Here is a 26,406-nt window from a genome sequence, read left to right as displayed (position 1 = left end):
AAATGCCGGACTCGGAACCCTAACCAAGAAAAGAGAGAAGACAGAACAAGTCAATCAACCACCTCAGCTGTATGTTGGCAGCAAAATATTGGGCAAATGGAGACTCTATGATGAACTATGTCAATCAGTGGATTCTTCAATGACCTCATCGTGCTTGGAGTGGCAAGACTGGCAGTGATTCATAACTGGTGAACTATCAAAACCACTTGAACAAGAACCTCGGAGCATGCCCTACATCCGGGACCTGGGATGGGTGAGAAACTGGGTGGGGCTTCTCCCTCAATATCCCCTCTCCCTCAGATACATAAAGGAAACAATATGGGAATAATAGTCTTACCCACATTCCTACAGTCCTTGAACCTTTTTTACCCTAATTAACCATGTAAGGATGGTCAAAAATATAATTCAAAAATGAAAACAAACAGGGCCCGGCGCGGTGGCGCAAGTGGTTAAGTCCTCGCCTTGCACGCCCGGGATCCCATATGGGCGCCGGTTCTAATCCCGGCAGCCCCGCTTCCCTTCCAGCTCCCTGCCTGTGGCCTGGGAAGGCAGTTGAGGACGGCCCAAAGCTTTGGGACCCTGCACCCGTGTGGGAGACCCGGAAGAGGCTCCTGGCTTCGGATCGGCATAGTATCGACCCGTTGCAGCTCACTTGGGGAGTGAATCATCGGATGGAAGATCTTCCTCTCTGTATCTCCTCTCTGTATATCCGCCTTTCCAATAAAAAAATAATAAAAATAAATCTTTAAAAAAAAAAAAAAAATGAAAACAAACAAAAGAAAAGAAAAAGCAAAGGAAAAAAAAAAGGATATTAACAGTCATTTTTCAAAGGATGACATTCAAATGACCAACAGACCCATGAAGGAATGTTCAGGCTCACCTGTGAAAACCACAATGAGGCTGCATCTCACTGGTCAGAATCAGAGAACAACAAAACAATGCATGCTGGTGGGGAGTTGGAGAAAAAGCACCCTAATCTACACCCATGAGAACGTCAACTAGTGCAATCATTAAGAAGGAAAGTTTGGAGACTCATAGGAGATTTGAAAAAATATCTACCATATACCCAGCTACTCCACCCCTGAAAATTTACCCAAAACAAATGACAGTAACAGCTGAAAGAGTTATTTGTATACCCGTGCTTATTGTAGCTCAATTCGCCAAAGCTAAGATACAGAATCAAGCCAGCTGTCCATCAACAGATGAGTGAATAAAGAAAATGTGATTCCCCTCACCCCCACACTCCCACACTATGGAATACTACTGAGCCATCAAAAGGAATGGAATCCTGACTTTTGCAATAAAATGGATGCAACTGGAAACCTTTTTGCTTAGTGAAATCAGCTAGTCCCCAAAAGCCAGACATTGTGTTTTTCCCTGATCTGTGGTATTAATACACAGAGCATAAAAAGGGTACTCTATGTTAGCAAGATTGACATTTTGAAATTTGATTATGGTTTACAGGGTGTCTACTTGTTATTTCTTGAAAGCTTTACCCAATGGAGTATTGAGAAGGTGAGTGTGAAATGAAATCAAAGTATGCCATTGCAAAAATTAAAGCAAAAATAAAGAAGAAGGAGAATGGATACAGAATGTGGGAGGGTGAGAATTATCATTGTATTGTGAAATACATGCAATTTGCTCATTTTACATAAAGTATTTTTGCTTTTTCTGTTTTTGTTTTAAGACTTAAACACCCACAGTCTAAACCCTTTTCATCCAGGAAAGAGGCAGCTGTGCAGACACAGGCTGCACTTCTGTGTCCAGATTCTTGCCTGCCCAGAGCCTAGCAGCCCACTATGAAGGGCTTACCTGTGAACAAACTAAGCCCTGCTTCTTGGGACTCATGCTGGGACCTTCCCATGAGGCTGTTGACAGCACAATGTGGAGCGCCAAGGAGGGTCAGGCCCCAGCCAGGTCACTGTAATCATCTTGCTGAATGCTGTGCCAGTGGAATTTGAGCCGGCCTCACCAGCACACCCATGTGATGGAATGATGACAGGGGCAAGATTCATGATGAATCTAGTGTCGAGCTCTTTAGATAGGCACTCACGCGCCAGTTCTCAGTGCACAAGGTGCTGGATGTGACTGTCCGTGGACAAATGGGAAGTGAGCTCTAAGATGAGTCAGATGCAAGGAGCCATTTGTTCCCAGGGTCAGAACAAAGTTGCATCTGACCTGACACTATCTGTCCAGGGAGAAAGCTTCTTGGGCCTGTTACAAAGAAGTATGGGAAACCCATATCAAGTGCAGCTGGCCACATGTTCCCCGGAGACACAGCAGGCTATGGAACCAAGGATAAGTCAGGGACACTGGTGTGGGGAGGGACAATGCCACTAAGTCCAGCCAGGTGAGCACCCCCAACCCCCACTTACCACAGAGGTCATGCAAAGAGGGCCCTGGACTGGTTTTCAGCAGGATGCAGACAGGAGTGCATCTGTTAGGGAAACTGCTGAACTTGGTGAAAATTATTCTGAGACTGGGGGATTTCCTCCTAAACTCACCAGGTGATCCTGCCTGCCACTAGGGCTTTCCTGTGCTTCCAGCTCAGCCACTGGCACACAGCACTGCATCTCATTCTGGTTATGTGTTCATTTCACATGGATAGAAAATGCCAGTTACATGCCTGAAGTTGGTTCCATTTTCAAAGAGTGATTCTGAAGAAAAGTTGTCTGATAAATAACGGCCATATGTGATATGAGGATACAGTAAAATCACAAGGAAGCCCACAGGTCAAAAGCACAACAGACCCAGCCCTGGCACCACAAGAGGTAACTGACTTTCCCCCAATCAGCCCAGAGCTGCACCTTCTTCCCTCCCTGGCCTCTATTTCTTTGACTTCCATCCACGATGTTCACACATTCCTACTAAAATACAACCATGCATGGTCTGAACTTTTCATGCTCCCTGTAAAACACATCTCTGCTGACATCAATGGTGGAACGCTTTCATGAAGCTGAGATGGGGCTCTGTTTCCCCACTTGTGTGACAGGCACCTGAGGAACAGTTCTGCTCATTGAGATGCAGCTGTCCCTGAGATCCCAGAAGGGAGTGCCCAAACACAAGGGTGGCAGCCAGGTGTTGGTCACACATACCACAGCAGAGCCCCAGAACGTCCTGCTGGGATTAAATTGAGGAGATTACCTTCCCCACAGCTTCCCCCACTACTCCTCTTGCTTTCCTCCCAGGACACTTGGGGTAAGTAGGAGAAGAAACCTTCCCAAGGCCTCATGCCACCACACCAAGAGCCAGGATGATGATCCTGCACACCCTAACTCACACCTTGCCTCCAGCACAAGGAAGGAGAGCAGAGTACACTGCCATTGAGCTGTATATAAATACAGCACATGGCAAATGCAACAGGCCCAGGCCCCTCTACTGAACAAAACAATTTAAAATTTTGTCTGAACTATCATAAATGCAATAAAACCTGTACAAAAAAGCCATACTTGAACAAAATTCCTTTTGCTTGTCAGTTAGTTCTTCCTCTTCTTTAGGAAAAACAAAGTGGAGAATGCAAGAGAATCAAGCACACCTGTAACCTCTTGCCCCGGCACTGTTTGAGGAGCTGTGTGGCGTTAGCCCACAGAGCTGATGAAATCTTCTAGCAGTTACACCCTAGATCCTCAGTTACCTCTGTTCCTCCAGCTCCCAGTCAACTTTCTGTCCTACATAGCAAACAGTAGCTGAGGAAGATTCCAGAAGCAAATGAACCCTCTGACACATAGCAGCTTCATTGTGTATTTCTTGAAGAGTCATCCACAGTCCTGAAAACACATACCTTGACCACATAGTTGAACCTTCGCGTGTCCTGAATGGCACTTGAGAAATCCAGCCGGTTGAAGGCTTCTCCCAGGGTGCAGTAGCCATGCCTCTGGGAAGCAACATAAGGCAGCTAGGGTCAACAGAGTGTCAGAACTAGCCAGCAAGCAAACGCAACTAGAATGCACAAAAGTGCTTTAAAAAATTGCCAAAGATAACTGTTTTTACTCTGAAGATGAGAGTAACATTATAGCAATTTAAGTTGCTTAAATTAAATTTAAGCCACTTATGCATAACCAAGGCATATTTCTACGTGGAAACTTATTTTAATGTTATTGATGATACAATAACACAGAAAACTTTCATTAAGTATATTGTTGGCTTACTTTCCTGGGGACAGACTGAGGGGAGACACTGTTAAGAAAGATATAAAAATGGGACACAACTTCTGGTCAGACACAGGTGACTTGTGTAGCTCTAGCATAAGGTATAGGTGCTGGCAGCATGCACGGACATGGCTGGGAGAGGCCCCTGGCATGTGGCAGGCATGGCTGGACAAGGCAGGTCCTTTCCACGCTGGCAGTGTGGACACTGAGCACTGAAAACCCAAAGAAACTGGAAGTCAGACCTGAGAGTAAAAAGAGACTGAAATAGAATTCTTTAGTCCTGCAGAGGCACCCCCTCTGATCTGAGAATTCTCTAAGGATGCACCCCATATTCTTCTTTTTAAAGATTTATTTTTATTTTTATTGGAAAGTCAGATATGCAGAGAGGAGGAGAGACAGAGAGGAAGATCTTTTATCTGATCCAAGTGGCATCAACAGCTAGAGCTGCACCGATCCGAAGCCAGAAGCCAGGAACTTCCTCCAGATCTCCCACACGGGTGCAGGTCGACTACATTCCCAGGCCACAAGCAGGGAAATGGATGGGAAGTAGGGCTGCCAGGATCAGAATCGGCGCCCATATGGGATCTCGGTGCGCCCAAAGTGAGGACTTTGGCCGCTAGGCCACCACACCGGGCCCACAACCCACATTCTATATCTTCTGGTTCAGATTTGCATGTTGGGCTAAACCATTTTGAACTTTTTCCATATCTGAAATGCTAAAAAGATACACGGTCTGTTTAGAGCTGTAGGGGCACAAACTGGAAGGAACAGCAAACACAGTGACAGGTCATCCTCCAGTCACTGTGGAGCCAGATCATAGACAACAGCTGATCCCAGTGTCTCAGTCAGGGGGATGCACAACACCTGATCCCTTGTTCTCGGGTCACAGGTGCAGTCTTAACGTGTGCACACCAAGTCAGTGTGTTCGTCCCGTGTCCTCCTGGGGAACAGAACTGTACACAAGGGTGCTCTGACACTGAGGCAGCTCTGACCAGCGGCAGTCTGCACCGTGTGCATGTGTTCTCCACAGGGCCCCAGAACTGCAACACCAAACCATGTCCTGAGACCCCCTGGAGCTGCCGTGACCACCCTGGAGCAGATGAGCAGAGCTGAGCACATACCAACGGCTCAGACCTGTGGGTTGTGGGTTCTGGTCTCTTCCTGAGCCTGCTCATATCCCTGCTCCCAGGACCCACAGGATAGCCCTATGTTCCAACAAGTTCCTGTCTGGACTCTGCCCTCACCAACACTGAGCCAAAGAAAAGACTTCACAGCCTGTCACAGGTTAGTCAGTCAGGTTAGGTCCACCTTGAGGACTGACTATCACCATGTAGGGCCAGTCATATTTTTTTTCCCTGAGAATCTGATCTTCACTTACCATGATGCAGGGCTAGTTTCAAAACACCTTAGCTTTCTCTAGCATGATTCAGTAAGACAGAAAGCCACTCCCACAAAACAAAATAAACACAGAACTTCCAAGATAAGCTTCTCTAATACTGAGTAAAGGAAATGGAAGTATGCTTTATGGATAATAAAAAAAAATAGTTAACTTGGCAAGAGAAAGAATTCAACTTGCACAGTGGGTTCCCTGTGGAGGGAGTAGCCAGGCACATTCACCCAGCTGGTGAGCTCTGCGGGCTCCCCAGAAAGGAACCACGGGGGTCTGGGTAGAGAACATGTGTTACACACACGTGAATGCACTTTCCACACACTCAACACCCTGCACATCACAGAAACTCAACACTTTACATTTATACCACAGTCCACATCCATAATCACATCCTGCACACACTAGACACCCACATGCTCATACTACACACAGCCAACACACTCACACTTACTGCACACTACAGATACAATGGATCACATTCACGCTGAACTTCATGCAACACATCTATTCACACCACACTTACTGCACACAACCCACACAGGTGAATGCATATCCTAGACACCCAACAAACTTGACATCTGACATACATATCCCACACTCATCCCATTCCCCACACTATAATCACACCCTATACTACATCCCACTTTCACACCCAACATACATAACCTACTCACACCTAGCACATATGCCAGTGCACACATTACATATCCACACTCACTGCTGACACCACACTCAAGGCATATACACCTGACACATTACACACACCACATAGACTCAACACACACTCCCAACAAACACCTGTACAAGTTACATACATACCTTATACAAACATCCAGCATATACATGCCATACTTATACAGTTGACACATTATACATATGCACTCACATCTGGCATACTACATATCCCACTTCCTATACTCAGTCAGACTCAACACACTGAGTACTCTACATATACTCAACACACTACACATGACCTATACTGCACACATTCACACTGAAACACACATAAACACCCTGATACACACATTTGACACACACTACTACTACTCATGCCATCAACCCCTTTACGTGACACAATCAACACTCTCATGTCATACAGCTCTCATACTCGCACTCCATATACTGCACATCCAATCTTGACCCTACATGCACTACACACTGCAGTCACCTGTAGATGTTACACACACCCTGTATACGTACTCAGCAAACTACACACACTTACTTGTACTTGATACACAACACAATCAATACATACCCATCACAACAACACACAATCCATACACTTAAACGCACACACCTTAAATCCAACATATCCATGACACAGAGCCAATATGTTGTAATAACCATACTCACTCCCCTACACTCCACACAAAATACAGACTATTCACATCTAGTGTAGGCTAAATAAATGTATAACACAATAATAAACACATGCACTACATGCACCACACAACAACACATGCACAAATTATACATGAAGCACCTCCCACACACATTGTGTTTTAAAAGTCACTCACGCACATGCAACAGTTGGAAAGTAAACAAATATCTGGCATGGCAAAGGAAGTAATTTACTTAATATAAGGTAACAGAGAGAAAAATAACTCTTGTGACAAAATACTTACTTCTTTTGTGCTCTCTTTATGGACATAGATCCATTTTTCACGATAGAAACCTACAATAAAAATTAACTTTCTGTTTAAAATCTGATAAATCACTTCAACTAAGCTTTAAAAAATCTTAATTACTGCAAATGTTAGCAAAGTCACATAAGTTATTAAATACAAATGCTTTTATTCAGCTAAACATAAACAGCATTTCTTAGTATACTGACAGTAATTATAAACACTCTCACATAGAAAATGATTTAAAGGAAAACCAAGACTTAGTATCATGGAATAAAACTGGAATCAATAAGGACTATAGTCAAAATATTATTATATTCTAAAAAATGCATTTATCCATCAATTATTACATATACGAGAGTGCCGCTCTTTTATTGCCCTAGAAACACAACTTTAATATAACTTAAGTTCCAAAGAATCAAATGATGTGAGTTTAATAATGTGAGGTAATGGGGTGACAATCACAATGCTGTGAGGTAGTGTGCTGACAATTCTACTGACGAGATTGCATTTGAGGCAATGCAGTGATATTAACAGTGAGGCGAGGCAGCAGAGGAGGAAGTGCATGAGGCAATGCAATGATAGTCACAATGATGTGAGGCAGTGAGGGACAATCACAGGACGGGAGGCAGTGACACTATGTGGGGACAGTCACAGTGACGGGAGGTAGTGAGGCTGTGTGGGGACAGTCACAGTGATGAGAGGTAGTGAGGCTGTGTGGGGACAGTCACAGTGACGGGAGGTAGTGACACTATGTGGGGACAGTCACAGTGACGGGAGGTAGTGAGACTGTGTGGAGACAGTCACAGTGATGGGAGGTAGTGAGGCTGTGTGGGGACAGTCACAGTGACGGGAGGTAGTAACACTATGTGGGGACAGTCACAGTGACGGGAGGTAGTGAGGCTGTGTGTGGGGACAGTCATAGTGACAGGAGGTAGTGAGGCTGTGTTTGGGGACAGTCACAGTGACGGGAGGTAGTGACACTATGTGGGGACAGTCACAGTGACGGGAAGTAGTGAGGCTGTGTGGAGACAGTCACAGTGACGGGAGGTAGTGAGACTGTGTGGAGACAGTCACAGTGATGGGAGGTAGTGAGGCTGTGTGGAGACAGTCACAGCGATGGGAGGTAGTGGGGCTGTGTGGAGACAGTCATCATGATAGGAGGCAGTATATAAGGCAGTACTATGACAGCTTTGGGGATATGTGGCTGCATGTGTGACAGTGTGGGGCAGATAAGTCTGCCTTCCTGGTGTCGCTGTCCCGCAGCAATGAACTTGGTGCACGGAGCTTATAGTAACATGCGTGGACCCTGACTGATGGTCAAAGCCGAAGTTTATTAGTTGCCTCAAACTTTATACACTGAGGGTTATATAGGATAAGGGAGGAAATATTGAGCTCATCAACAAAACCCAGTAACAGTTTCTATGCTTTTGTTTGGAACTCCTTTTGTCTTATATATTCCACCAAGTGTTCTCACACACATACTGTCCATTCAACTGTTCTTATACAAATGATATCCAATCAGGTATACAAAAGGTGGCCATTTTGTTGCTCTCATGCAAATATTATCCAATCAACTGTAATCCTGTGCTCGCTGACCCTCTAGGGTCACAATGTCCTCCTACACCTGGCACCCCCTATCCCACACTGAATGGAGGACTCACAATCCTTGCTCCAGCTACACTCTATCCTGCTCCCATCTCCAGTGATCTTGTACAAGTGAATCTGGCTAGGTTTGGCTGTATTGCTTGTGAATAAACTGAATCCATGGCCACAAAGAGATCACTCAGAGGCATGGCTGGTTTTCAGGCTTTGGACATGTTCCAACTCCAGTAAATGGGCTGCAACACCACCACATCATGGATCCCATGCTCAGAGCCACCACTGACACATTTGTCTTACCTTGCTTTCACCAGCCAGCCCTTCCGAAACAACTCAGAACATCAACTTCTTGGAGGATAATGCCAAAAATTATTAATGAGAATGATCTTACCTTGGGAATTTGCATCATTTCTAAAATGGTCCTTTTTCCTTTTCTTGGATGCACACTCATGCTCTTCATTACTGAAAACTTCCTCATTTTCACTATTCAGGATACTGAAATAAAAGTACACTTTATTAAAACAATCATTTCAGGGAAATTATCCTTTGGTTTTTCTTTTGTAAGAGAATGTGATAAATATCTGATTATAATTTATAAGCCCAAAACAAAAATGACAGTAAGTTCTGAAAGTATTGATTAACTTTCATAGCAACATATAATGGGTCAAAATTACTAGAGCAATGTAGAATACTGGGTTTTCACTTGGAGAAATCTTAGATATCTCCTGGTTGTAGGGAGGGAGAGCATTACTCAGAAAACTTGAGGAGCACTTGAAAACTTCCTAAATGCTCTGACATGGTTGCCAAGTTGTTTCAGTCATCAAAATGCTTCAACAAACACAGAGTGTAGACAGAACTATAAACCCCTGGGGACATGTGAGTGATACTCTGCATGAATGAATGTGTAAGCTTGGGTGGTGAATCTGTGCCCTTCTTGTATACACTGTGTATCTTCTCACCAAGCATCAACTAGAGCCAAATCAGTAAAGCACACAGCTTCACCATGGAAGCGTGAAACAAAAAGCATTCTCAATAGTTCTTTTTATGAAATAAGGAAGTAAGATCAGACAGCAAAAGCTAACTGATGTGAAAAGCTTTTAAGTTTCTTCTTTGTGACAAAAAAAAAAAAATGTAAACAGCAACCCATACCTTCAAAATTAAAGATGCACAACATTTTCATTTTTTGCACCCAGGGACTGAGAGAATGCAGGAAGGCCAACACTCCAAGTCTGACATCCTCTGGTCCTTCACAAAGAACTTGAGAAAGCAGTGGAGGACTGCTCCCAATTGACAGTGCCCACAGTCTTCTTTTTTCCTACTGCTAGCTGGCCATGGACTTCCTCCAGTGCCCAACCTCCCTTTCGTTTGTCTCCAAAGCTCCTGCCTTTTTGCTCCTTTGGGATGAGTTCTCTTGCATATTTTGTCACTTTTACCAACAAGGTGCTTGGTCCCTAGGCACTTAGCATCTTCCTACACATAGAAAATGAGTGCTGGCATCCTCTGACCCTGGGGTACCTGTGCTGCCTCGGTGGAAAGACCCTTGGCACAGGCCATCCTCCAGTCCTGACATTGACATTCCCCACCATCACTGCCGATTATAGCATTGTCATCCCCATGGTACAGCTTAGAACAGGGGCCTGGGTGTGGTCCTGGGAAATGACTGACAGGTGTACTCTGCTCTTCCTTTCAGATACATTTTCCTAGATCTAGCACATCACTTACTGGCTGAGCCTGAGGCCATCAACAAGCTATCATCTTGCTGGAACAGCATGACCAAGGCCTAAAATCGCTCACAACTAACCCTGTAGCCCCCACCTCACTCTACAGGTTCCCAAGAATCCTGTTTGAGGTCTTGGAAGTCAGGTCCTAATCTGTACACAGGTGCCAAAGGGTGTGACTGAAGACTCCAGGACACCAGATTCAAACTATTTCACGTCCTCACAGAGAGCCTCAGAGGCCATGGATGCCTGGGAAAAACAGGAGCTGTGGCCCATCTTCCTTTCCTCTCTTTCCCATCTTCCTCATCTTCCTTTCCTCTCCCTAGGTCACAAAGGGCCTTTTGATACCACGGATCACCCCCATTCACCACCATTGATTCACCTCTGGGTTATCTCCTTAAAAACTTGAACACTAGAGGGCAGACAGTGCTCAAACAGGCTAATCCTCCACCTTTCAGCATCCTCATCCTATATGAGTGCTGGTTCTAATACCAGCTATTCTGCTTCCCATCCAGCTCCCTGCTTATGGCCTGGGAAAGCAGCACATGCCAGCCCACAGATTTGGGCCCCTACTACCCCTATGGGAGACCTGGAAGAAGCTCCTGGCTCCTGGCTTCAGATTAGCCCAGTCCAATTTATCATAGCCATCTGGGGAGTGAGCCAGCAGATGGTAGATCTTTCTGTCTCTTCCTTTCTCTCTAACTCTTTCAAAATAAATTAATCTTCATGAGAAATTGGGAGGGGCTGATGACAGTGCCTTAGCAGGCTAATCCTCCACCCTGTAGTTCTGGCATCCTCTATGGCACCAGTTCATGTCTTGGCTGCACCACTTCCTATCCAGCTCCCTGCTTATGGACTGGGAAAGCAGCAGAGGATGGCCCAAAGCCTTGGGACCATGCACCTATATGGGAGACCTGGAGGAGGCTCCTGCCTTCAGATCAGCTCAGCTCTGGCCATTGCAGCTATCTGGGGAGTGAACCAGCAGATGGAAGACCTCTCTCCCCTTACTTCCCTTCTCTGTCTATAAATATTTGCCTTGCAAATAAATTCTGCACATTCATACCTTCATCACCCCTGTTTTACAAGGAGATGTGCTTAGCCTCTGCTGTGCCCCTGTCCTTTGGAGACACAGGACACACAGAACAGCAGACAGACAGAATGATGACCCACTGTGAGGGATTTACCACCAGGGCCTCACCACCTTGAGCTCAGCTTGTCCCAGTATCAGACCCATCCCCAAGGGGTTCAGAACCCTTAACCCCTAATCAACAATTCTTCACATACCTGCCCACACCTACAAGCTAACTTTCCCTCTCTACTAGAGGGAACCCCAGCTGGAATTGCTCACAGTGGGGCCTGGTGCCACCCAGACACACAGAGAGGTGGCCAAAGCAGATTTTGGAACCACTGGGGCATATGTTCCTTTTTCCATGACTGATCAAGTGTCACCAAAATGAAGAAAGGTATTAGAAGTTTACACCAAAATTACTGAGGAATCTGAGTCCGCAGTGCTGCCCTCTGGCTTGACCCATGGTGAGCTATACATCGTTCTGTCCACTTGTTGCAGCTGGACCAGAAACCAAATCTGAGCTTAGGCTCACACCCATGTTGACTCCCTGGTGGTCCAACAGCTTGGCCAATGTGCCAACAGACCTTCACCAGAATTAGCAAAGAAGTCATGAAAAAGCAGGACACTGATACCATACAGTTTAGGAGCTGGGATGAAAAAAAAAATTATTATTCAGCCAATAAACTGGGCCCTTTAATACCAAAAGTCAAGCTGAGCCTCCAACCTTCCTTTGATGAATTTCTCAGTCACCCTGTAACAACCCCATTCTGTCAGGTTTTTTTTAAGATTTATTTTTATTATTTTTTGTTGGAAAGGCGGATATACAGAGAGGAGAGACAGAGAGGAAGATCTTCCGTCCGATGATTCACTCCCCAAGTGAGCGCAAGGGCCGATACTATGCCAATCCAAAGCCAGGAGCCTCTTTCGGGTCTCCCATGCGGGTGCAGGGTCCCAAAGCTTTGGGCCGTCCTCGACTGCATTCCCGGGCCACAGGCAGGGAGCTGGAAGGGAAGTGGGGCTGCCGGGATTAGAACCGGCGCCCATATGGTATCCCAGGCGTGCAAGGCGAGGACCTTAACCACTGTGCCACCGCGCTGGGCCCCATTCTGTCAGTTTTAAAGCCAAAGAAAATCTAATGGATCCACATCTCAAGGTCATAAATGAAGACAGACATGATTTGAGAAACACTTATCCACTCAAAGTAGACACAGATATCCAGAAACCCAAAGTGAGGCATTACATAAATTAATTTTAAGAAAAGAAAGAACGGGGCCGGCGGCGTGGCCTAGTGGCTAAAGTCCTCACCTTGAACGCACCGGGATCCCATATGGGCGCTGGTTCTAATCCCGGCAGCTCCACTTCCCATCCAGCTCCCTGCTTCTGGCCTGGGAAAACAGTTGAGGACAACCCAAAGCCTTGGGACCCTGCACCCACGTGGGAGACCTGGAAGAAGTTTCTGGCTCCTGGCTTTGGATTGGCGCAGCACCAGCCATCGCGCTCCCTTGGGGAGTGAATCATCGGATGGAAGATCTTTCTCTCTGTCTCTCCTCCTCTCTGTATATCTGATTTTGTAATGAAAATAAAATAAATCTTTAAAAAAAGAAAAGAAAGAACCAATCTTAACAGTTTAAGCCATCTGTGTCCTGGCTGGGAAATTCTCATCTGTGGCCTCACATCTGTATCTCAGACATCTCAATCAGCCTCACCAGTGACAAAACTCTCATCTGGCTCCTCTCGCCTGTACCTTTAATAGACAAACTCCCAGCAATACTCTCACCTTTGCCTCCCGAGCGAATCAATTCTTAGATATCCCCACACCACCTCCTGGGTGGACAAACTCCTACCTGTCTCCTGACACCTGTGTCCTGGACAAGTAGGACATACTCAATAAAATTAATTTATGAGCATTCTTTTCTGTGCCCTGAGTTAACAGGTAAAGCTGCAACTTACATGTTGTGACTGAGGCCACACTGGTTACTCTCTTTTTCAAGTTTCTGACTATAGGAGTCACACCTTTTCCATCCATCTTCTGTTTTAATCCAAATCCATCCAGGAGACCTCCAGTCCTGACCCAAAAACGGCATATTTCTCCTAAAAAACAGTTGTTCATGGATTTTTTAAAATGTTACATCCTTTTATTATTATCAATTTTAACACACAGTTCCATAGGTCCTGGGAATTTCCTTATTCCCTCCCCAATACTCTCCCCCCTCACTGTGTTCCCCTTTATCGTTACTATAGTATAGTTCTTCATTCACAGTCATATGTCCATCATTGTGGGCATAGACATAGGCAGAGTCCAGCATCCTATTGTCAAGATATAGTGGACAGTTTCACTGGGAGTCAATCTTTGTCTGGAAGTAGAGACGCATGCTGCACTGCATCCTCACATCTGGTTATTATAGTCTCCATTACACATTTATTATGCATCCCCTTAAATGAAAAGCCACAATACAAAATCAGCAACAGGAAGAAAAATAGAAATTTTCAATGCCATGAACTTTTTAAAAAACATGTTACTAGATATGACAGTCTCCATTACACAGTTACTATATAGCCCCTTAAAGGAAAAGCCATAAAACAAAACCAACAACAGGAAAAAAAATTAACAACATCATGAAGTTAAATAACATGCTACTGAATGACTAATGTGTCACTTAAGAAATAAAAAAGAAAATCAAGAACCTTCTTGAAGAAAATGATGCTACTGTCCGATCTGAGTCACTGAATAATTTAATCAGAAGAAAGTGTTTTGAAGAGATGAAACTAACCAAAAAAAATAATAAATAAAAATCCTTGAGATATAGTTTCCGCTAATCTTTGTTGCTGAGATGTGTCTCCTGTAGTCAACAAATAGATGGATTTTGTTTTTTAATCCAGTCTACTAATCTATGACATTTGATTCATGAGTTTAAGCTGTTTACATTTAGTGTAATATGAATGGGTGGAAATTTGGTCCTGTCATTTTAACAATGGTTGTTCATTGATTTAGTCTTCTGTTGTTATTTTATTGGGATGTTCTTCGCATTTGCCTTTGGTTTTGGTGGACACTGTTCCTTTTCTCTGTCAAGAGAACATCTTTAAGCATCATTTGTAGGTTAGGTCTGGAATAAGCATATTGTTTGAGTTTTTCTTTACTCTGGAAGAATTTTATTTCATTTTCAAAGACAAAGAAAGTTCTCCTGGGTATGCTATCCTGGCCCAACAATTTTTGGCTTTTAGAATCTGGATTATGTCACTCCATTCTCTTCTTGCCTGTAGAGTTTCCTGTGAGAGATCTTCTGTGAGTTTAATTAGCATTCCTTTATATGTCAGTTGATTTTTTACATGTGCACATTTAAGACTGTTTTCCTTATGTTCAACTGAAGAGAGCTTCTTATCATGTGTCTTGGTGAAGATCACATTTGGTAAACCCTACTGGGAGTTCTGTGCCCCTCCTGGATGTTGTTTCCCAATTCTTTCTCTAGATTAGGAAGATTCTCCCTTATTATTTCATTAAATACACTTTAATCCCAGTATCTCTTTCTACATCTTCTGAGACTTCCATAACTCTAATATTTGACCTTTTAATAGTGTCTTTCAATTCTTGAATGCTTTTTTTAGCCTAATCCAGCTCTGCTTCTAGCTTTTTTGTTTGTTTCCCCCTGTTGACAGGAAATATCTTCCAATTCTGAGATTCTTTCTTCTGCCTCTTTCATTCTATTTTGGAGACTCTCCACTGTACTTTCAATTTGCTTCACTGCATTCTTCATTTCTGATATATCAGCTTTCATTTAATTATTTTCCAGTGTGACACATTTCTTAAATTTCTTGAATGCCTGCTATATATGCTTCTCATTGTTGATAAGAAGCTTTATAACAAGTATTTCTGTATCCCCCATTTTCTCAATGTCTTCCTCAGTGAACTCTGAGGTTGGCAAAAGCTTTTGCCCCTTTGCTTGGGAGTCTTCAGTAATATTCTTTGTGCCTTTGTCTCCTCCTTTGCTCTTGGTAATTGTATTTCTGGTTAGCAGAGTCTTCTCCTTGGGGCAGGTTTCAAAACTGAGTCACCCACAGGTCTACAGTTCAAATTTATTGCAGTTGGTACACGGCTCTGTTTGCAAGCACTTGTGCCACTCCCTCCAGAGAGTTCCAGGTCTGGGTTCTTATGTCAGATATCCACCATGGTCCCAGTAGCCTCAGCTTCTGGCTCACCAATCTCCACCTTCTATGATACTGTGCTGAGACTGCACTGTTGTCTGTACAACCTTTCTCCCACTTCTGGTTGGAGCAGGTGTCAGGATTAGGGAGACACCAGGTGTCCTATATAGCTAGATTGTTCTTGGTGCTGATCTTGCCAAAAGCTTTTGGCTGTTAGGTCTGAGGGCCACACGGACCTATATGACCCATTCGAAGCCACAGTCAGTATTATTTTCCTGTGTGACCAGTGCAATGCACTGAGCTCAGTGAGTTCTCACAAGCTCTGCGCATGCACAGCTCACTGTTGTCCCTGCAGTCTTAAAACTTTTTCCACACTATACAAAATGGCACCTGATGTGCCACTACCAGCGATCTTGATCTGCTGGCTGTCAGGTCTGAGGGCTACTTGGACCTGCCTTGAGTGGAACCTGTAGGATGCCATGTTGCTGCATTTCGCTGAGCCAGAAATGAATTCACTTCCAGCTCAGTGCATACGCAATCCTTTCCCTAGCTTTTGCCTCCTTAAACAAAATTGTGCCCAGTTCAGCTCTATGGGCAGGCTGGCTATGAAATTCACCCTGTTCCCACACTGCCCATCTGGGATCTGCCGTTCTGTCTCTGCTCCTAGTCAAATCAGAATTCTCCTAGACCAGCAGAACAGGCAGTTCTTTGCCTGGGTTCACCTCCAGAGCTCCCAGTAAACGTCCCTTCCCACCTGTTGCTGGTGGAGTTCTGGTTGCTCATGCAATTCAGATCACCATCTGCTGAATGCTGCTGAGGCACCAGTCACTGCAACACCAAACCATCTTGTCCACTGCTTTCCTCTGCTGTTAGGAGTACCTCCAGGTACTCCGATGCTGTTGTTCCGTCTTCTCCTATTTCCTGGAATGTACCCTCTCTGCTTCATACTGGTTAATATTTCTCCGTCTGTTTAAACATGTCCTTACCCTATTCCGCCATCTTGATTCTCCAGAACAGTTGTCCATGGATCTTAAACACTAAAATCATTATTCAATATTTGAATGTCTGCTTATAAGTCAGCCTCCCTAGTTATTAGTGATAAAATCATGCCAAAATATGACACCACAATTATCCTGAAATGATGAGTACATCTTAACTGTCTTTAAGAAGCTCACATAAATATCATGAAAAAAAAATTGTACACAGATTTCAACATTTTTGTCCCAAAATCAACACCTTTAATTCTATTTCTCACAAACTTTTGAAGTGTCCTAATTCAAGTCAACTTACCAGCCTAATCAATATTATCTGTTGTCACCAGAGGTGATATCCAAACTCAGATCTGAAGAGCATTCAGGGGTTCTGGACATGGGTGAGCCTACAGAACAGCCAGGGCTCTGGGCATGATAACCCTACAGAACAGCTAGGGCTTTGGGCGTGGTGAGCCTACAGAGCAGCCATGGCTCTAGGCATAGGCATAGTACTCCTAAAGAGCAGCCAGGAGTCTGGGCAGGGATGAGCCTACAGAATGTTACCACAAGCAGAGTCTAACCCTGTGGCCTAGAGTTATGTGCAACATAGAATGAGGTGGATTTCTGGTCAGCAACTCTGAACAGTTCAATCTGGGAGAAGTTGGACTAGACCAGCAGAGGCAACAGAGTGGCTAGAAGACAGAAGTGAGAGCTCATTAAAGGCCAGGTAAGTCAGAAGAATGAAACTTGCAAAGGCAAGCAACCTGATCAGACCTGAGGTTTACAAAGACCTGGGAATTAAGCTGTAGGGAGTGGCTAGAGTGGATGACACCAGAAGCAAAAAGGACAGAATGCAAGGTACTGCATACGACCTTTGTCAGCAAGTACAGTGAGTCAGGGAATGTCTAGACAAAGTCAAACAGCACTTGAGAAGCTGTGAGGAGAAATCATATGCCCAGAGCTGGGTTTTCAGCACCTGATTCTGAGATGAGGAGCACATGGATCTGAGGCCTTTGCAGGAGAGGGACATGCCTACTGGGTTTGACAGCCTGGATTCCAGGTGTGGGGACTAATTTTTAAAATGACAAAAAATAGAATTACTTCACAAATTGTATGATTTGATTAGAGCAAAATCTACCCTAAGTTCTTTCCATGGATTGGAATTCCCTTCCTCCTTACCCAGTGGGCAAGAGGAGGAGATTAAAATCAGAAGAGATTAAAATCAATCTTGGAAGTTTCTAAAACACAGAAGTGCTTACCCCCACCTCACACAAACTAAATATTACTATATTGGGTGAAGACCAGGCTAAGCATTTCTGAAGGGACCACTGGGGACCCTCACGTAGAGAGGAGGATGTACCTCAAATGTCGACACTGTATACTCAGCTGTCACTTCCCCAGAGTCCACACCAGTTGTCCCTGTCACCACTGTTTCCATGGTGACAGAGTCGTAGGTATCTGGTGCTTTTGTCTGTTTCCCTCCAGGGCAGTGCAAGGTGAACACAGAGCTCTCCCAGCACACAGTGAATGAATGTACACACCAACCCTACTACACAACAGAGATACACAGGAGAGCAACAAAACCCACAGGAACACTATCATGGGTGTGGAGTAGAGCCCTGCGAATTCCAGCATTTAGGGGACAAGAGGATAAAGACAAGTCAAGAAGGAAACCTGAAAAGGAAGAGCTAGACAGATAAGTGGAGAGCAGAAAGCCTTTTAAGCATTTTTAAGAGGAAACAATGAAGCAGCTTTGGGTTGGAAAGCCACATTGAATTCAGCCCCAGGAGGCAGCCAAGAGGACTCAAGCATGGAGCAGAGACCATCTGTCCTGAGCAGAGATGGAGGGCCTTAGGATGGCAACTGCTCACATTACATAGAGAGTCTAGGAGAGATGAAGGGTTCCAAATACCACCTTCTGATTTTATTTAGTACAATTAGGAAAATGGACACTTACATTATTTTAGAAGAGAAAAAAAGAGTTAGGCAGGACATTACACAAAACTCAAACATAAGAGTGGGCAAGCCACAAAGGCCTGTCCCTGAAAGGGTGCATGAAACATACATGAAGTCAGTTTTTTTTTTTAGAGCCAAAGGATCTCCCTGATGGTGAAAACATATCTCTCCCAGCTACAGACCAATGAACTGACATTGTTGCTTTACCACAAGCTTTAAAGACAGTCCTTAGCCTCCTGTACTAAGTTGCTGGATCTCTTCCACGCCTGCCTCACAGCCATCGACCTTCTACATGTGGTGGTCTTGAGTCAGCTCTGTTTGCCTCCAACATGCACTTAATCTTCCAGCACGCCAGACCCAAGATAAGAACATTGCCACAAAAAAGGGCAGTGATAGGGAAGACGTGCCCAACTTTCAAACACAATAGCAAAAAAATTGCTGCCAGGACCCTCTCTAAAGTATTTCTCAATAGATAATAAAAATGTGGGATCAAAAATCCCTTTTCAAAAAAAATCAAAAGATAACTTTTAAAAATTCCTGCTCTCAAGTGAATACTATCTGATCAATAACATAAAAACAAAAAGCAGCAAAACACACACAGGTAATATAATTGACATCTGTGATAAAGCAAAGTACAACTCTATACACGGGTAATATGATTAACAGACTATAATAAAACAAAGTACAACACACACTCCATATACAGGTAAATATGACTAACATCTGTGATAAAACAAGGTGCGGCACACATGTACACACTTACAAGTGACCTCTGAACACAAGTATTTAATGAGTGATAAAAACAAAAACTAAAATCAAGAACAGGCCTTTAGTTAGGAAGGCTCTGAGGAGAAAGTAAGGTATGTGTGTGGCCCTTAACACACAGACTTCACAAGAATGGAACAGCTGGCTATCCCAGGAGTGGGGGCTGTAGAAGGACAGAGCTAGAAGGTGGCTGACCCAGAGTGGAGGCTGGAAAGCAGTGATCTCAGAAGGAGCCAGTGCACACCCTAACGAAGGCGAGGGAAGCCAGACCGTAGGCCGCAGCACTATAGCTAACTTCAATCTCAGATTAAAATCTCAAAACATCCAACAATGAAGAGACACAAGCAGTGTTTTGCTAGAACTGACATTTTCCAGAGCTTGCTGCAGGTCAGACTCAAGACTGGAGATGAGAACAAAACCTAGCCAGGCAGCAGACAGCACCTGTGGACAAAGCTGTACATTTGACTACACACGAGGAGCTGCCCAAACTACAGATACTGGAACTCACTTTGCCTTCAAGGACTCAGAGATCTGAATGTGTTAGCTGCAGAGTGTGCACTGCTGAAGGACTGGACAATGGCATTACGCCAGGGGCCTGGGAAGCGCAGAGCAGTCCAAACTGAGGGTTGTGCAGAGGGAAGGTAGTGCTTCAGTGCCTGCAGGGCACATCCCAGTCTAAGGTGTCATCTATGCCATTCACGGACTACACACAGACTCCAAGGATTTACTCAGAAATAGTGGTAGGGAAAAAAAAAAAAGCTTGTCACCTACAAGGTCCATGTCTCAAGTATTCGAAATTATTCCCAATACAAAGCATGATTTTGTAAGTCAGAAAATGTTACTGAATGAATGGGAATGCATTCACCTGTTCAACTCGAAGACATCAATTATTAGGGCTTTATAAATATATTCAAGTTACTTCTGTTTTGAGAATTTGCAATCTTAAAATAAGAACTATTATCACTCCTAGGCGTGGGATTTAGCACAACTGTTAAAATGCCCACTTCTAACCTCACAGGGTTGGGTGTGAGCTCCATCTCTGTTCCCACTTCCAGTTTCCTGCTCATGTACACCCTAGGAGGCAGTGATGGTTTAAGTCCTTGAGTCCCTGCCACCCACCTACAAGATGTGGACTGAAGTCCCACCTCATGGCTGTAGCCTACCCCAGTCCCAGCTCTTGTGGGTAAGTGGGGCATCAATCTCTGTCTCTCCCTTGCACATAAATAGCAATTATTTCTTAAAATTCTGAAAAGCAAAGGCAAAGAGCACCTACTCCACTGTGATGCCCCTCATACAGGCTAGTTTTTAAACACATTGCACATCAATGCTGGTAGGCAAGTTCTTGGGTTGAATAATTTAAGTCTTTCTTGACTCTGTCCTATATGGCACATGGAAAATGGTATGTGTGCCAGGACGTGCAGGAGAATAGACTTCATCAAGCTGTGTGCTGCAGGAACCCAGCAAGAATAAACTAACCAAGAAACGTCTGTCCATTGTGGGCAAGGTTCTTCTTAGCTAACTGGAATAAACAAGGTCCAGCACCAGGTAGAGCTCAGGATGGGCTGGGAGTGACTCCCAACAGCCTACTCTCCCCAGATCTCACTCCCCCATAAGGCAGGAAATGTGAATTACTCTTGTTCTTCAGGATTAATTCTTCCCCGGTGAGAACAAGGAACTGAGAGAATCCCTGCAGTAATCACCAGGAACAGCCCACCCCTGGGTCCCCATCACAGCAGGTGTCATACAGCGACAAGGTTGGGGTGTTTGCTAACATAACTTACACTAGGACCTAATGCACAGAGGGCTCTACACACAAAACCTGACAGGAAACAAGGCACTTAAAAAAGGGTAATGTGTGTTTTTACTATTTGCTTTCAAGCAAGATGGAAAGTAAATGGGAGAGCCAATATTTACAAGTTAACTTGATCTTCACAAACCATAAAAGCTGTGAGCAAAAAGCAAGTGCTAGGGCTATACATTAAAAAAAAAAAAAACCAAGGATGTCAGGATGAACACCAAGGTCATTTCACACTCACAAAACAACAGTTGGCAAAAGGATTTATTTTCTCTTTTGTATTTTTTATTGCTAATGTTTACAAAAATAACCTGCATTGTTTTCAGGGAAAAAAAATTGGCATTCACTTGATAAATATCTGATTCTGCTTTCTTCATCTGCTTTCCTAATACTATTCCCAGAAAACTTGGGGTCAAATATGAATAGAACTGTGTAGTGGGCACTGATCGGATCCAGAAAGAACATAAAAATCAGCAAAGCTGGGATCAGAAATGGGGTTCACACCCAGAAAGCCTGAATCATGGCTGCTTCCCAGACAGGGCATATGGGACTGGGGCTGGGATGTGGCAGGGGAAGGCTGGCCTGAGAGAGCAGGGGATCAGACAGGAAGTACCCTAACCAGGACTTGATTGGAACACAGCAGGGGAAGACCAGGTAGGCCTTCCTTGGGTGTCCCCAAGGAAAAGCATACACAATGTGCCCTAAGAACCACAGGGGGAGGCAAGGACAGAGAAGCAGCCCAGACTGTGGCCAGCCAGTGGAAAAGGGGCTGTGTCAAGGCAGATGGGCTAGGGGGAGCTAGATGGATGGTATGGGAACTGATCAGGGCAAAACAGGTTGGTGCATAGCGTGGCTAGGGGCAGCTTCTATAAAGCAGATGCAGCCCCGTTCACCAATCCATCACCCTTCCTCACCTGGACCCTCACCCCATTCCCCATCAGGACACTCACAAACTTCCTTCACACCTCGTCACACCTGGACCCTCACGTCTTGTTCCCACCAGACCTTCATGCCTCTTCAGATCTCATGCACCTTCAGATCTCATCCACCTGCACGCCCCATCCTCAACTAGACCCTCACACCCATCCCCACCTGGACCCTCAGGCCTCATCCACCTGCACGCCCCTTCCACACCTGGACCATCATGCTCCTTCCCCATGTGGGCCCTCACAGCCATCCACACCTGGACCCTCACGGCCCGGTCCTTACCTGGACCCTCACAGCCTCGTCAGCACCCGGATCGTCTACGGTAGTCCTCACCCCACAAGGTGGCGGCCTAGTCCAGGCCCGTCCACACCCAGTCCACCCAGTCCGCCCAGGTCCACCCCACGCCCGCTGCTCAGTCCGCACCTGGAGCTGACGCGGCAGCCGCGTCCAGGATTATTGCCGGAAGTCACCCGCCGCGTCCCGGCGTGCGGAAGCCCCGCCCCCGGCCGCTGACTGGTCTCCGCGGCTCCGCGTGGCCTTGTTGCTACCCGTTCCCTAAGGCCCAGTGTGCGCGTGCGCAGTGGGTTTGGCCGACGCCTGCCGAGGTCGGGGTTACCCTTTGAGTTGGAGGAGCGGGGCCTCCGGCGTTCTGTTGCCCTCCGGCTCCGGGGGCCGGAGGCCGCTTCTGGGAGCTTGGCCTCTGGGTGCTGGGCTTCCGGGGGCGGGGCCGTCGAGGGGCGGTGCTCAGGGGGCGGAGCCGCGGGCCCGGAGGGCCGGCTGTGTGGAGCGGCGTGTGGAAGGGGTTCGAGGGGTCGTTGCAGTGTTCGACTGGGACAATGTGCTGGAAACGTTTCTGGAAGTCTCCGACACTGATGCCGAGGTTGCACGACGGAGTTGGGGGTTGTACGCACTTCCTTTCCCGCAGCGTGTCGTTGGATCCAGACCCTTTTCAAGGGCGCACGTCCCTGCGGCCAGCCCTCGTGGGTCAAGTGTTTAGACTCTTGTAGCGTGGGGGGGGGGGGGGGGGGGGGATCGCTCCATTGTTAACTAGTTGGGGCTTGCTCCGCTCCGTGTATCCCCAAAACCTTAACCTGCTGCGCGGTCCAGCCTCAGCCAGGCTCGTTTGGGATCCCAAGGCAGGACTCCAGGACCAAACCCCCAATCCAGGACTCAGTGCCACCTTGAATGCCACAAACGCCTGTGTACCTAGGACTGTCTTAAATCTAAGCCTCAATCCCCTTGAGCACCTAATTACCCAGCGCTCAACCGTAAACCTCCTAGCTCAACCCCCTTAAAGCCCGCTTGCCTCATCAAGCTTAGTGACCTCTAGGTTTAAACTGTGCTTTCCACCAATATCAATCCCTTGAAGCGTATATTCCCGGTGTCTACCCACAGCCGCACCTGCCAATCCCTGAACTCCACACTCCCTATCTCCCTACCCTAAAGCCATCTCCCCTTTGTTCTATCTTCTCTTTCTCCTCCTGCAGTTTTTGCTCTTCTCTTTTCCTCCTGCTCTATGTCTCTCTCTCAGCTCTTCTCTGCTCTTTGTCTCTCTTTCTCTACTCTCTGTTCTGCTCTCACCTTCTCCCTGCCCCACGCTATCTCCCTCACTGGAATAAAGGCCTCTCCTGTGGCTCACTTACTGTATTCTGCATCTTGGATTTGTGGAAAAACGCACATGTGGAGTGGGTTCTGGCCCGGTTATAACATCAACTCAGGTCTGAAGGCCAGTCAAGTCTGTTTACCTGGGTCTACTGGGTGCTCCTCAGGCCCAGAGCACAGGGGACACAGTCGCTGTTTCAGTAAGTGGTAATAGCACCGGGACAGCAACCTGAAGCAGAAATTAAATGAGACAAGTGGAAATTAAAATCTGGTAATGTGAGTGCCCCTACCTCAAACAATATGCAAAATAAGTTCTAGAGTAGAATGAATGAGGGTTGGTTGAACTTTGTTGCAGCATCAGCTGGCAGATGCCGGCACTGAGGGCTAATTCTGTCAAGCTAAACTGCAGAACCACCTGGAAAGTACATGATCTGGAAGTGGCCCAGTAGGGAAATAGTGGGCACCTCCCTCTTGGGCTAGCACTCCCACTGGAGAGCATGAAAACCAGGACGGAGCAGGCATGGCTAGACAGAATGGCACCCACCAACGTGTGTGGGCTGGAAAGTGGAGCTGGTTGGGTTGAACTAGGCTTCAATGTTTTTTGTTCTTAGTGTTGATTTAATTGTTTTTTGTTCTTTTGTTGAAGGGCAATGAAAGGGATCAAGGCAACTCAGCCAATCTACAAACAGGGCCTTTAGAAGAAACTTCCTTTTATCTTTATAAACTGTTTTCTTTCCCCAAATATGAGTACCAATGTAAGATAGAAGCTTTTATAAACTCTTTTCTTTCCCTAAATGTAAGTGCCAGTATAAGGTTGAGATTTTAAGCCATTTTGGGAGGGGGGTTCACATTTGTCTCCCTCTAGAAGACGCCCATACACTTATTGCTTTCTGTGGTGAGAAACTAAAATGCATCATATCACGTGTTGTAACAGTTTGAGGCGCATGGTAAACAAACTCTTTGTACCTCCATGATTGCCATCTGTTCCAAGATATTATCAAGCCATTTCTTAAGGAAAACATTATTTATATTAGGGCAAACTTCAGGACAAAGGTGGGCACGTAGCAGGATGTTTGGAGACATTGTGGGCTCAATTGTACTATTGTATACTTCTAGCTGTGTGTCATTGCCTTATGTTGCTAAAAATGTTTTTATCATAACATGATTGATCAATTTGAGGTGTTATACCAGTTACAGAAATCACTTCACATTAGCAGAAAAATAACAACACCCTCAGGAGAATTCTATGAAATATCAGCGAGGTGATTGAGTGTCCATGCAATGGGGTGAGGCAGCAATGAGGTGACCAGAGACATTCTGCCGGGCCTTGCCACACAGCCAGAAACTCCTCGTAGCCTTGCTGAGGAGCGGTGCTCATCACACACCCATACCATCCGACCCAACTGCATGGCTCCCCACACTTACCCACTTTCCTGTAGCTCTTGGCCCATTGTGCCCTAATCAACTATGTAAAGATCATCAAAATAAAGCAATAAGAAACAGAGAGAAACAGTTAGGGAGAGCCTATCCCACAGCAACTCGAAAGCTAAAGATAACAGGGAACTAGATTTTGGACATTAATGTGAAGCTTTCAGTAATAGCTTTGGTAGAAAAAAAAAAAGGTCTGAAAATTGGAAGGCCTCTTGGAAAGGGGATGGAGGGAGACTGGCTCATGCCTGCTGAGTGGAAGCCTCAAAACAGGAGCCAGTATGTTCCATATCAGCTGAGGCTCTTCTGCCCACGTGCTGAGCCCAGAGGTTCTTCCCTGGTGAATGAGATGACTTTGTCCTTGTGGTAAGGAGGCTGAATCGAGTCACCTTCCCAGAGACACTCCCAGCTCACCCTACGCTAACCTCTCAGGGCCCCCTCTTGTAGACATACCCTCCTCACTCTGATGTGACACAGGACACCATGAAAACATGAAACCTCTCACTCTGATAGATTAGCCAAAACTACTTCACAAATTCCTAGGTGTTGAGTTAGTTTAACTTCAGGGTTTTAAAATGTAGCTTTTTGAGGCCCTGTGCAGTGGCATAGTGAGTAAAGCCATTGCTCACAGTGGCAGCATCTCAACGAACACTTGTTTGAGTCCTGGCAGCTCTTCCACTTTTGATCCAGCTCCACCCACATGACCTGCAATGCACCACAGGATGTCCCGAGACTTTGGGACCCCTACGCCCTAGTGGAAAATGTAACCCTAACTCCTAAGGCCAGCAGATGGAATATCCCTCCTTTTCTATAACACCACCTTTCAAACAAGAGATTTTTTTTAAAGTAGCTCTTATTAGAACTTTATTCCAAAGATCTTTGACATTCCAGATGAAAAAGTGTGGGGAAGAGGAAAGTCAATATATTAACTTCTTCATAATCTCCAATTCTCAACAGTTGTACTTTTAGCTGCTGTAACATTTTGCTTCATCCCAATGTTCTACAGCAATACCAGAATCAAATATATTTGTTTTTTCAGACATTGAATAAGAATTGTAGAAGAATGAGTCCACTTTTCCCACCAGTTTAACAGCAAGACATCATGTGCTATTTACCAACATCTGCAAAAATTTGGGATAGTTTTGGAAACTCGTGTGCATGACTATTATGTCTAGCCCCTGGCTTGCCCTGACAAAAGGTCAAAACTAGCAGGAGGGGCCCGGCGCAATGGTGTAGTGGTGAAGCTCCTTGCCTTGCACTCCCCGGGATC

The 26,406-nt window shown here is 45.5% G+C and overlaps 1 protein-coding gene across 4 annotated transcripts in view; it reads right to left on the bottom strand.

Annotated features, from left to right (window-relative positions):
- The window catches only part of FBXO25 (F-box protein 25), a 40,735-nt gene extending 18,016 nt beyond the window's left edge, over positions 1-22,719 (bottom strand). For 3 of the 4 annotated variants that reach the window (XM_040966828.1, XM_040966827.1, XM_040966825.1), the window contains exons 1-5: positions 22,389-22,523; positions 13,503-13,643; positions 9,157-9,260; positions 7,164-7,213; positions 3,782-3,874 (exon numbers count right to left, since the gene is read on the bottom strand). In XM_040966828.1, coding sequence (XP_040822762.1) covers positions 3,782-3,874; positions 7,164-7,213; positions 9,157-9,260; positions 13,503-13,636 — 381 coding nt within the window. In that variant the 5' untranslated portion in view covers positions 13,637-13,643; positions 22,389-22,523. The other variant, XM_040966826.1, reaches the window with a different exon arrangement.
- Between the last annotated feature and the right edge of the window lie 3,687 nt (positions 22,720-26,406).

The sequence above is a fragment of the Ochotona curzoniae genome, unplaced genomic scaffold, assembly GCF_017591425.1.
Source record: "Ochotona curzoniae isolate NIBS_2020 unplaced genomic scaffold, NIBS_Ocur_1.0 scaffold_4506, whole genome shotgun sequence".
Lineage (NCBI taxonomy): Eukaryota > Metazoa > Chordata > Mammalia > Lagomorpha > Ochotonidae > Ochotona > Ochotona curzoniae.
This window is presented reverse-complemented; position numbering and strand designations above follow the sequence as displayed.